Consider the following 19,925-nt stretch of genomic DNA (forward strand, 5'->3'; position numbering starts at 1 on the left):
TATGTCATAATACTATGTCTGAAAACTATTTAGTACTATAAATATTCTTTATTTCGACAAATTGGCCATCTCCCACCTTTATTATAAAACTGACAAGTATATAAATAAGACATAAGTACAGTACATAGGTATCTGTATCATGGAGATGCTGGTTGGTGAAGTACTGTATCTCCATGATAAAGATACCCAGTTGTTGATCATTGATTTTATTCATCTAGTTCTCACTTAGACAAGAAGCTGTAGATAACATTTCAGTCTGTCCTGGATCACTGTCAAGTCATAACTCAGTTTTTTGGCTTTTTCCCCATTTTTGTGATCAGTTGTCTAGGATGGACAAACGCTTCCAAAGTTTCCTCTCCAAAGTTTGGGTTATTTATCACAATGTTTCAATATTTGTATACTGTAGTAAATATTACTTGAGCTCATGAATTTCATAACAACTAAATCAGTTTTTAAATGTTACATTTTGCCTTGAAAAAATAAGTGTTCTTTGTGAGAAATAAGCTGTACATCAGCACTGGCCACTTATTTTAATTTAACCTAAATTATTATTATAATCAAGGGGAAGCGCTAAACCCGGAGGATTATACAGCGCCTGGGGGGGGGATGTGGAAGGCATTCAGGCTTAATTCGGGGAACTGGAGCACAGATCCAATTTAACCTAAAAATCATGTGTATTAAAGGTATATAGATATTTGGGAGTAGACATGTCAGTATATTGGTCTGTGAAAGATGAGGGTACTCATATCTGATGTTTAGAAAACTCTGGTTGTTATTTCTCTCCAGTCCAACATTTCTCTCTCTATGAATGTTCTCTCTTATAATCCTGATTTTTTCAGTCTAAATTAGTCACCTTTGAGCTGCCATACAAAATGCCTTCTGATAGCTCAGGAAAATGCATTTTGGGCATTCTCTTTCATCTTACAGTTGAGCTCAGGTAGGTTAGTGATGTGTGATATTTTTTATGGATCTATATTGTCAACATATGGTGAATTTTCTCCTCCACAGAGCTTGCCATTAGTTATTCTTATAATCTTCTCCAACATTTTGTAGAAAGCAATATACATGTCAGAGATGCTGGCACCAGAATATAACAAAGTTTTTGTCTGTTCCCTTTCTTAATTTGGTACTATGTTTACAATTCTCTAGATTTCTGGTATTGCTCCTACCTCTGATATACTATAATTTAGATTATATTAGATTTTTTATTTTGACAAATTACATGGTTGTACAGAGGAATATAATAGTTGGGTGTACATGTCAAAAGCCCCTCTGTATACTGAACATTTTGGGCAAACTTAAAGATTAACTTAAGACTAGTACATAGAATAATACATAGTTCATATGGTCATTAGATGAGTTAGAGTGAGTACAGGAGAATATAATATTATATAATATAGTATTATACATGGTTTTGATAAGTGTAGTAGAGACTCTACACTATTGAATTAGTTAATAAAGATACAGTATTACATTGTAACAATTTAAAATGATTTACAGTGTGATGTATTACAGTTTAGTACTGTTTAAAACAAAGAAATTTGGTATTACAATAAAACAATTTGCATTATGATGTACTGTATTACAATCTACTACTACATAAAACATTAAAAAGAACAGACATCCTAATTTCAAAGTAGTAAGTGGTTGAGCATTCATCAGCACAATATGAGTAGCTCTTGAGAAACTGGTAGTGGTTAGGTACTGTTTGTCTGGTTAATTTTGGATGATGAGGTGATTTCTTATTTGGGCCTTAAACTGATTTGCAGACAGGGGTCCTTTAGTTTGTTCTGGCAAGGAATTCCAGTTCTTCGGGCCTTTTACATGCATAGCATTTTTGCATAGGGAAAGATGAACACAGGGGATATCGAAGAGTGATCTGTCTCATATTATGGTTGTGTGTTCTGTTATAGTTATCAAGGAGGAGTTTGAGAGGAGGGTTTACATTAGAGTATAGTGTTCTGTGTATGTAGTAGGCACAATAATAAGTGTAGATGTTTTGTATAGTTAGTACAGTTAAGACTCTTGAAAAGTGTTAGTAAAATCTTCAGAGCATCAGCTCTTGCCATCATTATAATGGTGAGATAATGTTTGATTACATGATTTTTCCCACATTTAGCTTCTTTAGTAGTGCTAATATCTCTTCTTCTTCTTCAGTTTATAAATACTACCTGTTTCAGTGTTCCTTGCAGGAGGGGAGGGGAGAGCCCTCCATTTCTGCCAATTATTTAAGTTTACCCAAAATGTGCCACATGCTAGTGGCTTTCTCTTGTGCTTAACAATAGTTTATTACATGTAAACTACATTTTGTATACTGCAGCAATAAATAAATGCTTCTTGAAATATTCTGCCAACTTCCTCTGATGCTTGTTTTAGGTTATGTAATTCATCCCCTACCAAATTCATCCACCAACCTGCAGAGGTTGGTGGATGAATTTGGTAGTGTATGTAAGAGAAGAAAATTAAAATTGAATATAGGAAAGAGTAAAGTTATGAGGATAACAAAAAGATTTGGTGGTGAAAGATTGGATATCAAATTGGAGGGAGAGAGTATGGAGGAGGTGAATGTATTCAGATATTTAGGAGTGGACGTGTCACCAGACGGGTCTATGAAGGAGGAGGTGAATCATAGAATTGATGAGGGGAAAAGGGTGAGTGGTGCACTTAGGAGTCTGTGGAGACAAAGAACTTTGTCTGTGGAAGCAAAGAGGGGAATGTATGAGAGTATAGTTGTACCAAAACTCTTGTATGGGTGTGAAGCATGGGTGATGAATGTTGCAGCGAGGAGAAGGCTGGAGGCAGTGGAGATGTCATGTCTGAAGGCAATGTGTGGTGTGAATATAATGCAGGGAATTCGTAGTTTGAAAATTAGGAGAAGGTGTGGGATTACCAAAACTATTATCCAGAGGGCTAAGGAGGGGTTGTTGAGGTGGTTCGGACATGTAGAGAGAATGGAACAAAACAGAATGACTTCGAGTGTATAAATCTGTAGTGGAGGGAAGGTGGAGTAGGGGTCGGCCTAGAAAGGGTTAGAGGGAGGGGGGTAAAGGAGGTTTTGTGTGTGAGGGGCTTGGACTTCCAGCAAGCGTGCGTGAGCGTATTTGATAGGAGTGAATGGAGACAAATGGTTTTTAATACTTGACATGCTGTTGGAGTGTGAGCAAGGTAACATTTATGAAGGGATTCAGGGAAACCAGAAGGCCGGACTTGAGTCCTGGAGATGGGAAGTACAGTGTCTACACTCTGAAGGAGGGGTGTTAATGTTGCAGTTTTATAACTGTAGCGTAAAGCAAGACAGTGATGGAGTGAATGATGATGAAAGTTTTTCTTTTTCGGGCCACCCTGCCTTGGTGGGAATCAGCCAATGTGTTAATAAAATAAAAAATGTAATTCTTGTTTGCCTGTATCGTAATTTCTTGGTACTGCTGTTCTGCTTCTCTCTTCATTCTAATACTTCACCATACAGTCCTATACAGTGTTGAATTCTGCATTTTATTTTTTACACACTGGCTTTCTCCCACCGAGGTATAGTGACCCGAAAAAGAAACGTTTTCACCACCATTCAAACTATCACTGTAAAAGAAGTGGACTTGAATCAGTCACATGGACCGTTATTCAAGCCCCTGCCCATTCACATGTTTATTCATCTTGTTATTGCAATACATTTTCTTTCAGAAATAACATTGTATTCCCAGCGGGTATACTTCAAGCTCCATTCTTCCACAAAGATAATCCCAAGTCACTCAACTATGGTGCTGTGGGCGTAGTGATGGGACATGAGCTAGCACATGCCTTTGACGATCAAGGTTGGTGATAAGCTTATTCAGTCAGCATTACCTTAAATCTTGACAAAAGTGTAATATTGCATCAGTTATGTAAAACTTATTATGTATATATCCAATGCACACTTGTGTACCACACTTATGACTGTAGTATCTTTTACAAAGATTTTATTATTGTATCAACAAAATTTTCAAATAACGACCCGTCAAAAGTATCTACAGTAAAGAATTAGGAATGATTTTAGTTACATTGTGATGTTGTGACCATAATTTTTCTGTTTACAGAACAAGCTTCTGATTCAGTAAATATATTTCTCCTGAATAAAATTTGAACTTAGATCAGTGGTACATAAAAGTAAAGGTATGCACTAATTAGGTGACTTTACATTATATATTCAATAAATTGAAAGTTTTATTTCTTTTTATGCTGTACAAAGATAATGTAGTTTATATGTGATAAAACATTATTAGTCACAAACACTAGTATGCAAATGCACTTCAGGCAAACTACTGTACAGATACAATGTTTCAAATCCAGTTTCCTTGCCACCAAGACTGCTAATAATTTCCCAGCTATTAGGGAACAAATAAAACTAAGAATTCTATAATAGGCCTAGTGTCCTGAATAGTCTATATTTGTAATCATATATTTATTTATTTATTTATTTATTTATATATGTCTTTGCAAATACACACATGTAGTACACTGAGATTATGTATTTACAATAATGGGTTGCAATGCAAAGTTTTTTTTTTTTTTTTTTAACAAGTCGGCCGTCTCCAACCGAGGCAGGGAAATTATAAGAAATACAAATGACTACACTGTCAATAAAAATATTGAAAACAATGGTTGTAAATAAAGAATAAAGTCACAATACCATGACTGAAACAATACACAAATAACCTACACATATGAGACTGAAATATATAACAACAGGGGGTAAAGCAGCTGGAACTGACGGGATCATGACAGAAATGTTAAAAGCAGGGGGGGATATAGTATTGGAGTGGTTGGTATTTTTGTTTAATAAATGTATGAAAGAGGGGAAGGTACCTAGGGATTGGCAGAGAGCATGTATAGTCCCTTTATATAAAGGGAAGGGGGACAAAAGAGATTGTAAAAATTATAGAGGAATAAATTTACTGAGTATACCAGGAAAAGTGTACAGTAGGGTTATTATTGAAAGGATTAGAGGTAAGACAGAATGTAGAATTGCAGATGAGCAAGGAGGTTTCAGAGTGGGTAGGGGATGTGTAGATCAAGTGTTTACATTGAAGCATATATGTGAACAGTATTTAGATAAAGGTAGGGAAGTTTTTATTGTATTTATGGATTTGGAAGTGGATAGGGGAGCAATGTGGCAGATGTTGCAAGTATATGGAATAAGTGGTAAGTTACTAAATGCTGTAAAGATTTTTTTATGAGGATAGTGAGGCTCAGGTTAGGGTGTGTAGAAGAGAGGGAGACTACTACTCGGTAAAAGTAGGTCTTAGACAGGGATGTGTAATGTCACCATGGTTGTTTAATATATTTATAGATGGAGTTGTAAAAGAAGTAAATGCTAGGGTGTTCAGGAGAGAGGGGTGAGATTAAATTATGGGGAATCAAATACAAAATGGGAATTGACACAGTTGCTTTTTGCTGATGATACTGTGCTTATGGGAGATTCTAAAGAAAAATTGCAAAGGTTAGTGGATGAGTTTGGGAGTGTGTGTAAAGGTAGAAAGTTGAAAGTGAACATAGAAAAGAGTAAGGTGATGAGGGTATCAAATGATTTAGATAAAGAAAAATTGGATATCAAATTGGGGAGGAGGAGTATGGAAGAAGTGAATGTTTTCAGATACAGTATTTGGGAGTTGACATATCAGCAGATGGATTTATGAAGGATGAGGTTAATCATAGAATTGATGAGGGAAAAAAGGTGAGTGGTGCATTGAGGTATATGTGGAGACAAAAAACGTTATCTATGGAGGCAAAGAAGGGACTGTATGAAAGTATAGTAGTACCAACACTTATATGGGTGTGAAGCTTGGGTTGTAAATGCAGCAGCGAGGAGGTGGTTGGAAGCAGTGGAGATGTCCTGTCTAAGGGCAATGTGTGGTGTAAATATGCAGAAAATTTGGAGTGTGGAAATTAGGAGAAGGTGTGGAGTTAATAAAAGTGTATAAGTCAGAGGGCTGAAGAGGGGTTGTTGATGTGGTTTGGTCATTTAGAGAGAATGGATCAAAGTAGAATGACATGGAGAGCGTATAAATCTGTAGGGGAAGGAAGGCGGGGTAGAGGTCATCCTCGAAAAAGTTGAAAGGAAGGGGTAAGGGAGGTTTTGTGGGCGAGGGGCTTGGACTTCCAGCAGGCGTGTGTGAGCGTGTTCAATAGGAGTGAATGGAGATGAATGGTATTTGGGACCTGACGAGCTGTTGGAGTGTGAGCAGGGTAATATTTAGTGAAGGAATTCAGGGAAACCAGTTATTTTTATATAGCCGGACTTGAGTCCTGGAAATGGGAAGTACAATGCCTGCACTCTAAAGGAGGGGTTCGGGATATTGGCAGTTTGGAGGGATATGTTGTGTATCTTTATATGTATATACGTACTTCTAAACTGTTGTATTCTGAGCACCTCTGCAAAAACAGTGATTATGTGTGAGTGAGGTGAAAGTGTTGAATGATGATGAAAGTATTTTCTTTTTGGGGATTTTCTTTCTTTTTGGGTCACCCTGCCTCGGTGGGAGACTGCCGACTTGTTGAAAAAAAAAAAAATACCTTTAGCTATTGATCTGACTCTGACCAAAACATTGTCATAAGTTTCAGTCTCATATGTGTGGGTTATTTATGAATGGTTGTAAATGGTATGGTGATACACACAGACAAGTGGGCCTGTTAGTCATTTAGGGCCGATGAAGCTATGCAGGGTGAAACTTTTCCTTCAATAAATGTTCTTTAATAAGTGTCCTTTAAAACACTGGAAACAATATTCAAGTTGGAAAGACTAATTAAATAGAAATGCTAAAGGAGGCTAAAATTGACTAGCTGTGTGAAATGTGGGTGGATACAGAGCGGAGTACAGCCAGTGCTTATTGTGACTCCAGGTTACCATACATATTGACGGAAGGAAAAACTTGTCCTGACTGAAGTCTTTTTCTTCTTTTTGGCCAAATGCACGGCCCTGGCAGCGCATTTGGCCAAAAAGAACAAAAAAACACAATACCGGGGCTGGAACAATACACAGAGGACCTGCACAAAGGAGAAAGAAACTTAAGATGATAAAGATTAAAAATTTTATTTCTTTGCATAGTTTACAATGTGTAATTAAAATTTTGGTTTGCTAAGTACAAAGAATGCCGGAGCATTTTGGGCAGATACGTAATAATATACACTCGGAAAATCCTAGAGAAATTAGTCCTAAATCTACACACGAAAATCACTCCCTCCGAAAGCAAAAGACTCAGCAGGAGATGAAATATCCCCCAGTGAAAAGCACGGGTGCCACGAGTACACTAAGAGATTGCACAATAAGTGTCGGGGCCCAAGACTGTTCAGCTACCTCATAGCATACATGGGGATTACCAATAGATCACTGGCTGTCTTCAAGAAGGTGCTGGACAGGCACCTAAAGTCAGTACCTGACCAGCCAGGATGTGGTTTGTGCATCAGTTCATGTGCAGCCACCAGCAACAGCCTGGTTGATCAGTCCCAGATCCACCATGAGGCCTGGTCACAGACCAAGTATCACTGCTGGGGTATACTCCAGGTATACATTTTGGTCCAGCTTGGACCGAAACATCATCATAAGTTTCGTTCTCCTATGTGCAGGTTATGTGTGCACTTTCCCAAAGCTCATACCAAATAAATATTTGAATTTGAATATACAGTGGAACCTCGGTTTTCATATGCCCTAGCTGGAGAAAATTCTTGGAGAAAATTATCTATAAAATATGTTTTTTGTTAATATTTTTGAGTGTCTGGAATGGAACCAGTTAATCCGTTCCAGACACCCAAAAATATTAACAAAAGATACATTTTATAGAGAATTTTCTCCAAGAATTTTCTCTAACTAGGGTATATGAAAACCAAGGTTCCACTGTATTTCACAATCCCTGAAAATAGGAGTACAATATTAACACTGCAAATTATTATCATGATGAAGCAGTAAACCTGTCAGGACCATGTAACACCTAGGAAAAGGGAGGTAATTGGGTTTGGCACACTCTATAAAAATTAATAGAAAAGGGTCCAAAACGGTATTTTGTGCATTCTTATTAAGAATTATATCTCTGTCGTAGAGTTTGTGTAAGTGATGCTTATTCTACTTTATTTCACTGCAAGGTAAAAGTTTACATGTATAACAACAACTGGTGAAATAAATGAAGGGAGAGAGAGAGAGAGAGAGAATGTGTGTGTGTGTGTGTGTGTGTGTGTACTTACCTAATTGTGGCTGCAGGGGTCGAGACTCAGCTCCTGGCCCCGCCTCTTCACTGATCGCTACTAGGTCCTCTCCCTCTCTGCTTCCTGAGCTTTGTAGTGGAAGTTTCAGCAGTAAAGGTCGAGAACCAAAACCTAGTCATTGTGGTAGTCTACAAGCCTCCAGATGCAACATCCCAGCAATTCCAGGAACAGCTGTTAAAAATTGACCACTGTCTGGAAAATCTTCCAGCTCCTGCACCCAACATCTTGCTCCTGGAGGATTTCAACTTAAGGCACCTAAAATGGAGGAATATAGCAAATAATATTGTTGCAGTAATAACACCAGGAGGCAGCTCTGATGAAAACTCACACTCACACGAGCTTTTAAATCTCTGCACAAAATTCAATTTAAACCAGCAAATAATAGAGCCTACTAGACTGGAGAATACACTAGACCTCATCTTCATTAACAATGATGATCTGATAAGAAATGTCACCATATCAAAAACAATATACTCAGATCAACAACATAATTGAGGTTCAGACATGTATGCGTGGAGCCCCAGACCGACATAATGAGATTAGTCACGAGGGAACATTCACCAAATTCAACTTCAATAACAAAAACATAAAGTGGGACCAAGTAAACCAAGTCCTAACCGATATAAGCTGGGAAGATATACTAAGCAACACAGACCCCAACTTATGCCTAGAACAGATTAACTTGGTGGCACTCGATGTATGCACAAGGCTTATTCCTCTAAGAAAAAGGAGGAGTAGATGTAAAATAGAAAGAGACAGGTGCTCCCTTTACAGGCGACGGAAAAGAATAACAGAGCGGCTAAAAGAGGTCAATATATCTGAAATGCGTAGGGAGACACTGGTCAGAGAAACAGCAAGCATCGAACTTAAGCTAAAGGAATCTTATAGGAGTCAGGAATCGCGGGAAGAACTAAAAGCCATAAATGAAATCGAAAGAAACCCAAAGTATTTCTTCTCCTATGCCAAATCAAAGTCTAGAACAACGTCCAGTATTGGGCCCCTACTTAAACAAGATGGGTCCTACACAGATGACAGCAAGGAAATGAGTGAGCTACTCAAGTCCCAATATGACTCAGTTTTTAGCAAGTCGCTATCCAGACTGAGAGTCGAAGATTAAAATGAATTTTTTATGAGAGAGCCACAAAATTTGGTTAACACAAGCCTATCCGATGTTATCCTGATGCCAAATGACTTCGAACAGGCGATAAATGACATGCCCATGCACTCTGCCCCAGGGCCAGACTCATGGAACTCCGTGTTTATCAAGAACTGCAAGAAGCCCCTATCACGAGCCTTTTCCATCCTATGGAGAGGGAGCATGGACACGGGGGTCGTCCCACAGTTACTAAAAACAACAGACATAGCCCCACTCCACAAAGGGGGCAGTAAAGCAACAGCAAAGAACTACAGACCGATAGCACTAACATCCCATATCATAAAAATCTTTGAAAGGGTCCTAAGAAGCAAGATCACCACCCATCTAGAAACCCATCAGTTACACAACCCAGGGCAACATGGGTTTAGAACAGGTCGCTCCTGTCTGTCTCAACTATTGGATCACTACGACAAGGTCCTAGATGCACTAGAAGACAAAAAGAATGCAGATGTAATATATACAGACTTTGCAAAAGCCTTCGACAAGTGTGACCATGGCGTAATAGCGCACAAAATGCGTGCTAAAGGAATAACAGGAAAAGTCGGTCGATGGATCTATAATTTCCTCACTAATAGAACACAGAGAGTAGTCGTCAACAGAGTAAAGTCTGAGGCAGCTACGGTGAAAAGCTCTGTTCCACAAGGCACAGTACTCGCTCCCATCTTGTTCCTCATCATCATATCTGACATAGACAAGGATGTCAGCCACAGCACCGTGTCTTCCTTTGCAGATGACACCCGAATCTGCATGATAGTGTCTTCCATTGCAGACACTGCAAGGCTCCAGGTGGACATCAACCAAATCTTTCAGTGGGCTGCAGAAAACAATATGAAGTTCAACGATGAGAAATTTCAATTACTCAGATATGGTAAACATGAGGAAATTAAATCTTCATCAGAGTACAAAACAAATTCTGGCCACAAAATAGAGCAAAACACCAACGTCAAAGACCTGGGAGTGATCATGTCGGAGGATCTCACCTTCAAGGACCATAACATTGTATCAATTGCATCTGCTAGAAAAATGACAGGATGGATAATGAGAACCTTCAAAACAAGGGAGGCCAAGCCCATGATGACACTCTTCAGGTCACTTGTTCTATCTAGGCTGGAATATTGCTGCACACTAACAGCACCTTTCAAGGCAGGTGAAATTGCTGACCTAGAAAATATACAGAGAACCTTCACGGTGCGCATAACGGAGATAAAACACCTCAATTACTGGGAGCGCTTGAGGTTCCTAAACCTGTATTCCCTGGAACGCAGGCGGGAGAGATACATGATTATATACACCTGGAAAATCCTAGAGGGACTAGTACTGAACTTGCACATGAAAATCACTCACTACGAAAGCAAAAGACTTGGCAGACGATGCAACATCCCCCCAATGAAAAGCAGGGGTGTCACTAGCACGTTAAGAGACCATACAATAAGTGTCAGGGGCCTGAGACTATTCAACTGCCTCCCAGCATACATAAGGGGGATTACCAACAGACCCCTGGCAGTCTTCAAGCTGGCACTGGACAAGCACCTAAAGTCGGTTCCTGACCAGCCAGGCTGTGGCTCATACGTTGGTTTGCGTGCAGCCAGCAGCAACAGCCTGGTTGATCAGGCTCTGATCCACCAGGAGGCCTGGTCACAGACCGGGCCGCGGGGGCGTTGACCCCCGGAACTCTCTCCAGGTAAACTCCAGGTATGTATGGTTCCTGCCTCCACTACTTCACTTGCTAGGCTATTCCACTTCCTGACGACTCTATGACTGAAGAAATACTTCCTAATGTCCTTGTGACTCGTCTGAGTCTTCAGCTTCCAGTTGTGACCCCTTGTTTCTGTGTCCCCTCTCTGGAACATCCTATATCTGTCCACCTTGTCTATTCCCCGCAGTATCTTGTATGTTGTTATCATGTCTCCCCTGACCCTTCTGTCCTCCAGTGTCGTCAGTCTGATTTCCCTCAACCTTTCCTCGTACGACATTCCCCTGAGCTCTAGGACTAGCCTTGTTACAAACCTTTGTACTTTCTCTAACTTCTTGACGTGCTTGACCAGGTGTGGGTTCCAGACTGGTGCTGCATACTCCAGTATGGGCCTAACATACACAGTGTACAGTGTCTTGAATGATTCCTTATTGAGGTATCGGAACGCTATTCTCAGGTTTGCCAGGCGCCCGTATGCTGCAGCAGTTATTTGGTTGATGTGTGCCTCCGGTGATGTGCTCGGTGTTATGGTCACCCCAAGGTCTTTCTCCCTGAGTGAGGTCTGTAGTCTTTGTCCACCTAGCCTATACTCTGTCTGCGGTCTTCTTTGCCCCTCCCCAATCTTCATGACTTTGCATTTAGCAGGATTGAATTCGAGAAGCCAGTTTCTGGACCACATGTCCAGCCTGTCCAGGTCTCTTTGCAGTCCTGCCTCATCCTCATCTGATTTAATTCTTCTCATCAACTTCACATCATATGCGAATAGGGACACTTCAGAGTCTGTTCCTTCCATCATGTCGTTCGCATATATCAAAAATAGCACTGGTCCTAGAACTGACCCCTGTGGGACCCCGCTCGTCACAGGCGCCCACTGTGTGTGCGTGTGTGTGTGTGTGTGTGTGTGTGTGTGTGTGTGTGTGTGTGTGTGTGTGTGTGTGTGTGTGTGTGTGTGTGTGTGTGTGTGTGTGTGTGTGTGTGTGTGTACATGTGCATACATGTACATGCGTGTGTACTTGCGTGCGTGCATTCAGGCAAGGGGCAGGTAGGCATCTGTGTATGCATGCACACATGCAAACAGGAGTGAAAGAGAGCACACATTAATATTTTTTATATTCCTAAAGAGAGTAGTAAGGGAGAAAAAGTTAGCATATGAGAAGTTTTTACAAAGTAGAAGTGATGCAAGGAGGGAAGAGTATATGGAGAAAAAGAGAGAGGTTAAGAGAGTGGTGAAGCAATGTAAAAAGAGAGCAAATGAGAGAGTGGGTGAGATGTTATCAACAAATTTTGTTGAAAATAAGAAAAAGTTTTGGAGTGAGATTAACAAGTTAAGAAAGCCTAGAGAACAAATGGATTTGTCAGTTACAAATAGGAGAGGAGAGTTATTAAATGGAGAGTTAGAGGTATTGGGAAGATGGAGGGAATATTTTGAGGAATTGTTAAATGTTGATGAAGATAGGGAAGCTGTGATTTCGTGTATAGGGCAAGGAGGAATAACATCTTGTAGGAGTGAGGAAGAGCCAGTTGTGAGTGTGGGGGAAGTTCGTGAGGCAGTAGGTAAAATGAAAGGGGGTAAGGCAGCCGGGATTGATGGGATAAAGATAGAAATGTTAAAAGCAGGTGGGGATATAGTTTTGGAGTGGTTGGTGCAATTATTTAATAAATGTATGGAAGAGGGTAAGGTACCTAGGGATTGGCAGAGAGCATGCATAGTTCCTTTGTATAAAGGCAAAGGGGATAAAAGAGAGTGCAAAAATTATAGGGGGATAAGTCTGTTGAGTGTACCTGGTAAAGTGTATGGTAGAGTTATAATTGAAAGAATTAAGAGTAAGACGGAGAATAGGATAGCAGATGAACAAGGAGGCTTTAGGAAAGGTAGGGGGTGTGTGGACCAGGTGTTTACAGTGAAACATATAAGTGAACAGTATTTAGATAAGGCTAAAGAGGTCTTTGTGGCATTTATGGATTTGGAAAAGGCGTATGACAGGGTGGATAGGGGAGCAATGTGGCAGATGTTGCAAGTGTATGGTGTAGGAGGTAGGTTACTGAAAGCAGTGAAGAGTTTTTACGAGGATAGTGAGGCTCAAGTTAGAGTATGTAGGAAAGAGGGAAATTTTTTCCCAGTAAAAGTAGGCCTTAGACAAGGATGTGTGATGTCACCGTGGTTGTTTAATATATTTATAGATGGGGTTGTAAGAGAAGTAAATTCGAGGGTCTTGGCAAGAGGCGTGGAGTTAAAAGATAAAGAATCACACACAAAGTGGGAGTTGTCACAGCTGCTCTTTGCTGATGACACTGTGCTCTTGGGAGATTCTGAAGAGAAGCTGCAGAGATTGGTGGATGAATTTGGTAGGGTGTGCAAAAGAAGAAAATTAAAGGTGAATACAGGAAAGAGTAAGGTTATGAGGATAACAAAAAGATTAGGTGATGAAAGATTGAATATCAGATTGGAGGGAGAGAGTATGGAGGAGGTGAACGTATTCAGATATTTGGGAGTGGACGTGTCAGCGGATGGGTCTATGAAAGATGAGGTGAATCATAGAATTGATGAGGGAAAAAGAGTGAGTGGTGCACTTAGGAGTCTGTGGAGACAAAGAACTTTGTCCTTGGAGGCAAAGAGGGGAATGTATGAGAGTATAGTTTTACCAACGCTCTTATATGGGTGTGAAGCGTGGGTGATGAATGTTGCAGCGAGGAGAAGGCTGGAGGCAGTGGAGATGTCATGTCTGAGGGCAATGTGTGGTGTGAATATAATGCAGAGAATTCGTAGTTTGGAAGTTAGGAGGAGGTGCGGGATTACCAAAACTGTTGTCCAGAGGGCTGAGGAAGGGTTGTTGAGGTGGTTCGGACATGTAGAGAGAATGGAGCGAAACAGAATGACTTCAAGAGTGTATCAGTCTGTAGTGGAAGGAAGGCGGGGTAGGGGTCGGCCTAGGAAGGGTTGGAGGGAGGGGGTAAAGGAGGTTTTGTGTGCGAGGGGCTTGGACTTCCAGCAGGCATGCGTGAGCGTGTTTGATAGGAGTGAATGGAGACAAATGGTTTTTAATACTTGACGTGCTGTTGGAGTGTGAGCAAAGTAACATTTATGAAGGGATTCAGGGAAACCGGCAGGCCGGACTTGAGTCCTGGAGATGGGAAGTGCAGTGCCTGCACTCTGAAGGAGGGGTGTTAATGTTGCAGTTTAAAAACTGTAGTGTAAAGCACCCTTCTGGCAAGACAGTGATGGAGTGAATGATGGTGAAAGTTTTTCTTTTTCGGGCCACCCTGCCTTGGTGGGAATCGGCCAGTGTGATAATAAAAAAAAAAATAAAAAATAATATTCCTAAAGTGATGAGACCCTATCCATGTGTTATTAAGAGGAGATAATGCTGCACTCCTGTTTTTAGGAAGAAAATACGATAAGGATGGCAACTTAAATCAGTGGTGGCAGCAGGAAACCTCAGATAAGTTCAAGAACTTGACTCAGTGTATGGTAGACCAGTACTCTGCATACAGCCTACGAGGAGAAAAACTGAATGGCAAACTTACCCTTGGTACGTATTTTTATTGTTACACACTGTTATTATTACAGGAATCATACAGCACCTGTGGAATAGGAGATATTATGAAAAATAAAAATAAAAATAAAAATCTTTATTCATTAGAAGTATAATATGCAGTGGAACCTTGGCACTCGAACTTAATCCTTAAACTGTCCAAACGTAGATCTACGTTTGTGCGCGTAGCACTCTGACCTTGATTTTCTCCATAAGAAACAATGTAAAAAAAAAGTAGATCTACGTTCGGAGCGCTACGCGAGCAAACATAGATCTACATTTGGACAGTTTAAGGGTTAATTCATTTCAGAAGGCTGTTCGAGTGCTGATCTGTCCGAGAACCGAACAGATTTTTCCAACCAATTTTCTGTTTGGTTAGCTGTTATCACCAACCCTCTTAGGGTTATTTAAACAAATAATGTAAAAAAAACACCAAAAATGTGAAGAAATACAAAATAGCTCACAACGAAGTCGTAAGTCGGGTGCCAAGCAAACGGTCTACTACTGAGCGATTTCTTTACCAAACAAAGTGTTCAAATACCGAATTGTTCGAGTATGGAGAGCTTTTAGTACCGAGGTTCCACTGTAGAGGTTACAATGGTATGTTTGGTTACAGTTTTGATATAGTTATGATACAAATACAGGTTGATACAGTTATATTTGTATGTTTTGAAGAAAGCCACTTTTTATGTAAAGCATTTTGGGCAAAGGAGGAATAACATCTTGTAGGAGTGAGGAAGAGCCAGTTGTGAGTGTGGGGGAAGTTCGTGAGGCAGTAGGTAAAATGAAAGGGGGTAAGGCAGCTGGGATTAATGGGATAAAGATAGAAATGTTAAAAGCAGGTGGGGATATAGTTTTGGAGTGGTTGGTGCAATTATTTAATAAATGTATGGAAGAGGGTAAGGTACCTAGGGATTGGCAGAGAGCATGCATAGTTCCTTTGTATAAAGGCAAAGGGGACAAAAGAGAATGCAAAAATTATAGGGGGATAAGTCTGTTGAGTATACCTGGTAAAGTGTATGGTAGAGTTATTATTGAAAGAATTAAGAGTAAGATGGAGAATAGGATAGCAGATGAACAAGGAGGCTTTAGGAAAGGTAGGGGATGTGTGGACCAGGTGTTTACAGTGAAACATATAAGTGAACAGTATTTAGATAAGGCTAAAGAGGTCTTTGTGGCATTTATGGATTTGGAAAAGGCATATGACAGGGTGGATAGGGGGGCAATGTGGCAGATGTTGCAGGTGTATGGTGTAGGAGGTAGGCTACTGAAAGCAGTAAAGAGTTTTTACGAGGATAGTGAGGCTCAAGTTAGAGTATGTAGGAAAGAGGGAAATTATTTCCCAGTAAAAGTAGGCCTTAGACAAGGATGTGTGATGTCACCGTGGTTGTTTAATATATTTATAGATGGGGTTGTAAGAGAAGTAAATGCGAGGGTCTTGGCAAGAGGCGTGGAGTTAAAAGATAAAGAATCACACATAAAGTGGGAGTTGTCACAGTTGCTCTTTGCTGATGACACTGTGCTCTTGGGAGATTCTGAAGAGAAGTTGCAGAGATTGGTGGATGAATTTGGTAGGGTATGCAAAAGAAGAAAATTAAAAGTGAATACAGGAAAGAGTAAGGTAATGAGGATAACAAAAAGATTAGGTGATGAAAGATTGGATATCAGATTGGAGGGAGAGAGTATGGAGGAGGTGAATGTATTCAGATATTTGGGAGTGGACGTGTCAGCGGATGGGTCTATGAAAGATGAGGTGAATCATAGAATTGATGAGGGGAAAAGGGTGAGTGGTGCACTTAGGAGTCTGTAGAGGCAAAGAACTTTGTCCTTGGAGGCAAAGAGGGGAATGTATGAGAGTATAGTTTTACCAACGCTCTTATATGGGTGTGAAGCATGGGTGATGAATGTTGCAGCAAGGAGAAGGCTGGAGGCAGTGGAGATGTCATGTCTGAGGGCAATGTGTGGTGTGAATATAATGCAGAGAATTCGTAGTTTGGAAGTTAGGAGGAGGTGCGGGATTACCAAAACTGTTGTCCAGAGGGCTGAGGAAGGGTTGTTGAGGTGGTTCGGACATGTAGAGAGAATGGAGCGAAACAGAGTGACTTCAAGAGTGTATCAGTCTGTAGTGGAAGGAAGGCGGGGTAGGGGTCAGCCTAGGAAAGGTTGGAGGGAGGGGGTAAAGGAAGTTTTGTGTGCGAGGGGCTTGGACTTCCAGCAGGCATGCGTGAGCGTGTTCGATAGGAGTGAATGGAGACAAATGGTTTTTAATACTTGACGTGCTGTTGGAGTGTGAGCAAAGTAACATTTATGAAGGGGTTCAGGGAAACCGGCAGGCTGGACTTGAGTCCTGGAGATGGGAAGTACAGTGCCTGCACTCTGAAGGAGGGGTGTTAATGTTGCAGTTTAAAAACTGTAGTGTAAAGCACCCTTCTGGCAAGACAGTGATGGAGTGAATGATGGTGAAAGTTTTTCTTTTTCGGGCCACCCTGCCTTGGTGGGAATCGGCCAGTGTGATAATAAAAAAAAATAATTTTTCAGAATCTTTGCCGTGACTTTTGGCTAGCTTTAAGGCTCAGTAAATGTTCATATTTAGGTTATATTATTGTCACTGGCACAGTGGTGATGTGGTACCTTGTGCTCCTGGTATTAGGATATATGATAAAATTTTGTTTGGATTTTTCAACCCAGAGGATTAGTAACCCAGGAAAGTCCATGCACTATAATAATAATAATAATAATAATAATAATAATAATAATAATAATAATAATCTTTATTTCTACAAGTACATGTACAAGGTATACAGGCCTAAATTATATCAGTGACATACTACTACATGTATATGGAAAGCCCCTTGTTATACAGAGCATTTCAGATGCGACCCACACCAGCTGACTAACACCCAGGTATGTACTTATTTTACCGATAGGTGAACATGGACTGCAGGTATCTTAAGAAAACACGCCCTCATGTTTCCACCCATCCAGGGACTATCGATCTTATTTCTGTTAGGGTATGTTAAGCTTGTCCCCCACGATGCGACCCAAAGCAGTCAGGTAACACCCAGGTACCTACTTACTGCTATGTGAGCAGGAGCATCAGGTGTAAGGAAACATGCCCAATGTTTCACCTGTGCTGAGTAGCCATCCCCTGTCCCTCAGTGTGTGAACTGATGATGCTACCAACCTAGCCACCAGCAAACAACCATTGTACCATTTGGAAATATGTAAAACCTTTGACTTTGACCCAGATCGATAATTGCACAATTATTGTGTTATCTGTTGTATTTCACTTGTCTTCAAGTATTAGAAACTTTTATTGGCTGCAAAGATAACCTAATGAAAAATTAAGCTTAATGCACATTTTCTTAATACACCAGTTGTCTCCCATCGAGGTAGGGGGATACAAAAAAGAGAGATGTGCAGCAGCTTTACTCTCAAGAACAGGTGGGGATGTTACAGTTCCAAGGGTCATCTGAACTGTGATGTCAACACACTTCTTGCAAGACAGTAATCGAGTGAACAACTGTGAATGTGACAGTTAAGACACGTGCAACATTTGGTTATCTTTATTGTAGACGTTTCACCATCCAGTAGCTTTACCAGTGACTATGCCCTTGTGTACTACATGTCCCTATCCACTGATGCCTGTATAAGCGCCAGTCTCCTTGCCTGTACTCCAGAATCTCTACAACCACGGTGCTCTCCACACCAACTCTAAGGCTGAGCGACTAATTACCTCATCTTTTGTATATACTGTAGTTCTACTATTTTCTAATTATGTCCTAGAATCTGTATTGATAAAGCCACTGGATGGCGAAACGTCTACAATAAAGATAACCAGATGTTGCACATGTGTCTTAACTTTCACATTCGCAGTTGTTCACTCGATCACTGTCTTGCCAGCAGTGTGCTGACATCACAGCTCAGATGACCCTTGGAACTGTAACATCCCCACCTGTCCTTGAGAGTAAAGCTGCTGCACTTCCCACCTCCAGGACTCAAGTCTGTCAAACCAGTTTCTCCTGAACCTCTTCCTAAATGATACCTTGTTCATGCTCTAACAGCACATCAAGTCATAAAAGTCACTTGCAGCCACTCCATTCAGTTTGACTATGGTAATTAATTTTGAAAATAAGTAGATAATTTCCCCAGACTAAAAATTTAATATGATTTGAAAATGAATTTTTTTTAGGAAAACTTTTCTTATTACAGTGGAACCCCGCCTTACAATATAATTTCATTCCAGAAGTATGTTCAGGTGCCGTTACCGAACGAATTTGTTCCCATAAGGAATATTGTGAATTGGATTAGTCCGTTTCAGACCCCCAACAATACACGTACAAAAGCACTTACATAAATACACTTACATAATTGCTCGCATTAGAAGCTGATCATAAGGCGGGGGTCCACTGTACTATAATAACATTTTAATTATAGGGGACAGGATAATTGTATTGAAAATTATTATTTTAATTCTAATTTCTTTTGTATGGCTGAATTACAGGTGAGAATATAGCAGACAATGGTGGTTTGAAAGCTAGTTACCGAGCCTACCAGGAGTGGGTTAAGGAAAACGGAGAAGAGAAAGCGCTACCGGGAATCAGTCTTACCCATCAACAACTGTTCTTCCTCGGCTTTTCTCAGGTGGGATAATCGCGGATTTCAAAGTTTAGTGATTTAGGTTTAGGAAGTCAAAAATTCTATAGTAAAATTATTCATAATGAAACTTCCAAATAAAAACCATTAAATAAGACCCTTTCACCAGTATCAAGACATATCTTCGAAGCACCAATAGAGTGTATCATTTTATTAGTGGTATTCATAGACCCATCTACTGACACGTCCACTCCCAGATATCTGAATACATTCACCTCCTCCATGCTCAAAAGATTAGGTGATGAAAGACTGGATATCAGATTGGAGGGAGAGAGTATGGAGGAGGTGAATGTATTCAGATATTTGGGAGTGGACATGTCAGCAGATGGGTCTATGAAGGATGAGGTGAATCACAGAACTGATGAGGGGAAAAGGGTGAGTGGTGCACTTAGGAGTCTGTGGAGACAAAGAACTTTGTCCATGAAAGCAAAAAGGGGAATGTATGAGAGTATAGTTGTACCAACACTCCTGTATGGGTGTGAAGCATGGGTGATGAATGTTGCAACAATGAGAAGGCTGGAGGCAGTGGAGACGTCATATCTGAGGGCAATGTGTGGTGTGAATATAGTGCAGAGAATTCATAGTTCAGAAATTAGGGGAAGGTGTGGGGTTACCAAAACTATTATCCAGAGGGCTGAGAAGGGGTTGTTGAGGTGGTTCG

At 40.5% G+C, this 19,925-nt stretch overlaps 1 protein-coding gene across 2 annotated transcripts in view; it reads left to right on the plus strand.

Moving 5' to 3' along the window:
• The window catches only part of Nep3 (Neprilysin 3), a 171,806-nt gene that overhangs the window by 143,293 nt on the left and 8,588 nt on the right, over positions 1-19,925 (plus strand). For both annotated transcript variants that reach the window (XM_070098951.1, XM_070098952.1), the window contains exons 13-15: positions 3,676-3,806; positions 14,459-14,605; positions 19,113-19,252. In XM_070098951.1, the coding sequence (XP_069955052.1) occupies positions 3,676-3,806; positions 14,459-14,605; positions 19,113-19,252 (418 nt within the window). The remainder of the gene's footprint in view (positions 1-3,675; positions 3,807-14,458; positions 14,606-19,112; positions 19,253-19,925) is intronic.

Source organism: Cherax quadricarinatus, chromosome 65 (genome assembly GCF_038502225.1).
Source record: "Cherax quadricarinatus isolate ZL_2023a chromosome 65, ASM3850222v1, whole genome shotgun sequence".
In the NCBI taxonomy this organism is placed as follows: domain Eukaryota; kingdom Metazoa; phylum Arthropoda; class Malacostraca; order Decapoda; family Parastacidae; genus Cherax; species Cherax quadricarinatus.